Below are 4217 nucleotides of genomic sequence, written 5' to 3'. Positions count from 1 at the left end.
TCCGGGGACCAGCCCCCTAACATGGCAATGGCAGAGATTAGAGCCACCCTTAAAACCTAAGAGATACAGAGGTGTTGATCTCCAGCATATCCTCATTTAATTCACCAGTCTGACCCCTACAGAAACCAATCAAATCCTGGAGGATGACATTGGACTATCTCAAACTCAAAAAAGTAGAGGTCCCAAAACAACTGCTGTGCCAGAAGTGATATTTTAACTACAGAAAATTAACATTGCTTCAGCTACATGGTATATGGACATTGATCTGATGAATGTATTCCTTTTCATCCTTCTCAGAGATAACCAGAAGTACTTTATATCCATATAGAGAGGATAGCAGCATGAATTTATACTTCCATCCCAGGGCCATGTTAGCTCTCTTATCCTACATTATAGCATAATGGGCAGAGTCTGAATCATCTGGACATTCTGCGAACATCACATTGGTCCACTCAATCAATGACATCATTGTTAATCGGACCAGATGAGTAAGAAGTGGCAAGTGCATCAGAGACCTTGGTAAGACACATGTATTCCAGAGGGTGGAAAATAATCCCTACAAAGATCCCCTGCTTCATCCATAAAGGTTTTTGGGGTACAGTAACTTGGAGGGTGACAGAACAACACTTCCAAAGTACCGGTCTGGTTACTGCATCTTGACCCTCCCATCACTAAAAGGAAGCACAGTACCTGGTAGTCCACACTACACTGATCCATTTACTAAATCATAGAGGAAGCTGCCAACTTTGAGTGGGACCCAGAAGAGGAGAGGGCTCTGCATCAGGTCCACACTGCTATGCCAGCAGCCCTGCCACATGGGCCACGTGATCCAGCAGATCCTTCAATATTAGAGTTATCTATAGTAGGAAATGGTGCCATGTGGTGTTTATGGCAATCGCCAGTAGGGTAAATATGATTAGTAACACTTGTGTTCTGAAGCAAGTCTATGTCATCTGCATTAGAGAATTATATGTTATTTAAAAAGCCACCCCTACAAGCTACTTGGTGGTAAGTAGAGGTAAAACTCTTGATCGTGAGATATCAAAAGATGATGGTGCCAGAGATACCCACCGTGACCTAGGTTCTGAAAGGCTCATTAAGCCATAAGGCGGAGTAGGCCCAGCACAATTCATCAGAATATGGAAGTGTGTAGCCAAACTGAGCACAAGTCAAGACTAGAGAATACAAGTGAGCTGGCTGAACTTGTGGCCCAGCCCCCATGTCGACCACCACTGGTGCATTAGTGCCCCTCCCTCGGCTCACCCCTGATGACTAGGTGGTGGGGTGGAGGGTGAGGCGCTCATCACTTATGACCAGCCAACAGAGGAAGGAAAGGGCCAGCCTTGGTTCCCAATGGTTTTGGTGGTGAAAGCTGAAAACAGACCTTGGCTGCACTACAATCTCAGTCATGGGTGGAATATACATTATACCCTTCCCATCCTGGAAGGGGTAGCGATTCATCTTGACTAGAATCAGCACATATTCCTGATATGGGCTTGCATTTCTTGTTTGCAGGANAATTTAGGCACAGCGCTACTGGAAGGTTCCCATTTCCATCCCAGACTTGTGGTCTAAATATTATATTATAATAGTTTCACTAGCCATAAGGAACTTATCCTTCTTAGAATTTTTTTCTTCTTTTTATTTAGAGGATAAAAGAAATGCAAAAGCCAGCCTCAGAATCAAGGCATAGGGGTAGATGATTCATTCTCATCATGTTATCTTCTGAATGGTTAAGTGCTACCCCTGCACTACCCTCATTCCTTATCTACTCCAGTGCCATTTCAGACAAACAAAATGATTACAAAAAAGGCAATCTTAGAGAGATGCTGGTAAGTCTGATGGACTCTGGTAATAAAATTATTCCAAACTCTGCCGCCCACAAAGATCTGGCAAGAACAAAAGGATGGGTGTTTGTGCAGATGCCTCGTCATAGTTAGTGAGCAAGCAGCTCAGTGTCACTTACTTGCCTCAGGCTCCCGAATCTCGTGGCAAACAGTAACTCGCTTATCTTCAGAGCCCTCCCAGAAGGAAGGACATTAGTATTCACTCTGATGAGAAACCAAGAAATTAGAGTGTTCCTAAAGACAAAAAAAAAAAAATCAATGACAGCTTTGCAAGCCTACCTGAGGCTCCCTAGGTTCTATACAGACATTACAGACATACTTGGGCTCTGGTGTAATGAGCTTCTCATGTGTTGCATTTTTTTACAAATTGAAGGCAAGACCCTCCACCAGCAAAAGGATTAGATTCGCTTTACTGCGGTACTTGCTTTACTGTGGTGATTTGGAACAGAGCCTACAACATCCCTGAGGTATGCGTGTATACAAGTTCTCACTCCCATTTTGGGATATAAACTACTATAGAATCCTTGAATTTAAGAACTGGGAGGACTTTAACGGGTACCTATGCCAACTGAGCACATTCATTACTTAAATCCCTTTAGTTAACATCTCTGCCAAGGTGTCATTTAGCCTCACTTGAACGCATCTAGTGAAGGTTCCAACAGAGAATATGCAGAAAAGTAGCCCTGGGAGACTCAGTTATAGTTATAAGGACTGAGTGGGTGGGGGTGATTAAGGAATCCTGCTGGAGGGAAGTGAGAGGGTATTGAGACCTCACCTTAGGTTTGGGGAATGTGGAGACAGGGACCCAGTATGGGCTTCCTCACAGCTCAGTGTTTGTATAAGCAGCACCCTAAGGGGGCAGGTGGGCTGGGCAGATAGGGTGGAAGGAACACACCACTTCCCTAAGCAGCCCTTTCTCCAGTTGACAATTCAGCCCTTGTACATCTTAGTCTTTCTGGACTGGGTTGCAAGCACAAAAATATTGGATTGGGCATAATGAGACTTAAATTACTATCCTACATCTGCTAGAAACTACCAGCATGACCTTGGACAAAAAAATTATCTGAAGCTTGGAAATAGGTGAAAGAGATCACTGGGTATTCTTTCAGAGCCAGACTTGACTTTGCATTTACTGGACTGTTCTTGCTTCACCATTAGGCAGAGGTTCATTTGGAAAATTTTGTTCAGAAGAGATGCAAATAATTTCTTCCCAGAAAAATTAATAGCTTCAAAGTCTACAGTTTATGATCCTGTTAAACATAAACCAGTTTTTGAATAGCTTATAACCCAGCGAGCCATTAAATTGCCTATCTATACCTAGCTTCTCAAATGCTCTTTGGGCCTGTTTTAAATCTCACTGCTTTTCTCATTACTTAATGAGCCCAGTAAAACCTTCGAAACCTATTCATTTAACATCTGTATGAGACATTATTTTACCTTTTTGAAAATTATATACTACTTTAACAGGCAACCCATTTCTGCCTCCGAGGATTGGTTTCCTTACCTGTTAATGAGATGAATTAGGACCAGGAGGCCCAATCTAGGGTATCTGAGCCACTAAGCCACCTGGGACCCTCTTTCTCAGCTTCCCAGGGTCTCCAGAGAAATGGCCAACCCACCTCTCTGAAGCAGAGATTCAATGGCTGGCAGGAGCGCTCCCTGCTCCCCTGCCCCTAGAGGTGCTCAGGTCACACTCGAACACTGCTCTGCTCACCTGCAGCAACTCTAAGATTGTTCAGAAGTTCTCAGGAGCCAGACTACCTTGTTTTGCCCAGTTTACTCTCATTGCCCTGCCCCTCCCTTCCCTAACCACCCACTACTTCCCACTATGAAGCTCAGAAATTTCTCATTCCACATCCCCAGGCTTTTAGTTTAATCCGGAGGGTAAGGCATCCCCCCTGAGTGTTCACCTCCTTGACATCCCAAGTAGAAAGTGGTGCCTTTTAGCCTCCACTGAGGCAGCAGGGGTCGAATAGCTACTGTCCTCACTCCCGCTGCTCTAAACCTGCTTCTGGCTGTGACGTCTGACAAATCTGTCCTTCCAAACCTCCAGAGGCTTTTCCCCGCTCTGCTTTCTTGGCCTGAGGACATTCAGTCATCATACACCAGCTGAAAGTGCCTTGAATTCACTGGGGCTGAACATGTGAAAGAGAGATGGGGGCAGAGAACATGAAAAGTAGGTCAAGAAAGGCCATTGGATGCATTTTGCATTTCTTAAAAACCATAGTTTTTGGCCCTGGATGATAATTAATGATTGACACTTAGAAAAACTTTTCCATGTCAGGGGGTGACTGATTTTGTTAACAGGAGTTTTTTGCTGAGCCTTCTCAGGTCAGATCTCTGTTTGCCTGGAAATAAGCTCAGTACTTA

At 44.2% G+C, this 4217-nt stretch overlaps 1 protein-coding gene across 1 annotated transcript in view; it reads right to left on the bottom strand.

Annotated features, from left to right (window-relative positions):
- The window catches only part of RTP4 (receptor transporter protein 4), a 61220-nt gene that overhangs the window by 38814 nt on the left and 18189 nt on the right, over positions 1–4217 (bottom strand). The window contains exon 2 of the mRNA XM_019667903.1: positions 1967–2081. Coding sequence (XP_019523448.1) covers positions 1967–2081 — 115 coding nt within the window. The remainder of the gene's footprint in view (positions 1–1966; positions 2082–4217) is intronic.

Source organism: Hipposideros armiger, unplaced genomic scaffold (genome assembly GCF_001890085.2).
Source record: "Hipposideros armiger isolate ML-2016 unplaced genomic scaffold, ASM189008v1 scaffold_14, whole genome shotgun sequence".
NCBI lineage: Eukaryota > Metazoa > Chordata > Mammalia > Chiroptera > Hipposideridae > Hipposideros > Hipposideros armiger.
Note: the sequence above shows the minus strand (reverse complement) of the source record. Positions and strands in the feature narration are given on the sequence as shown.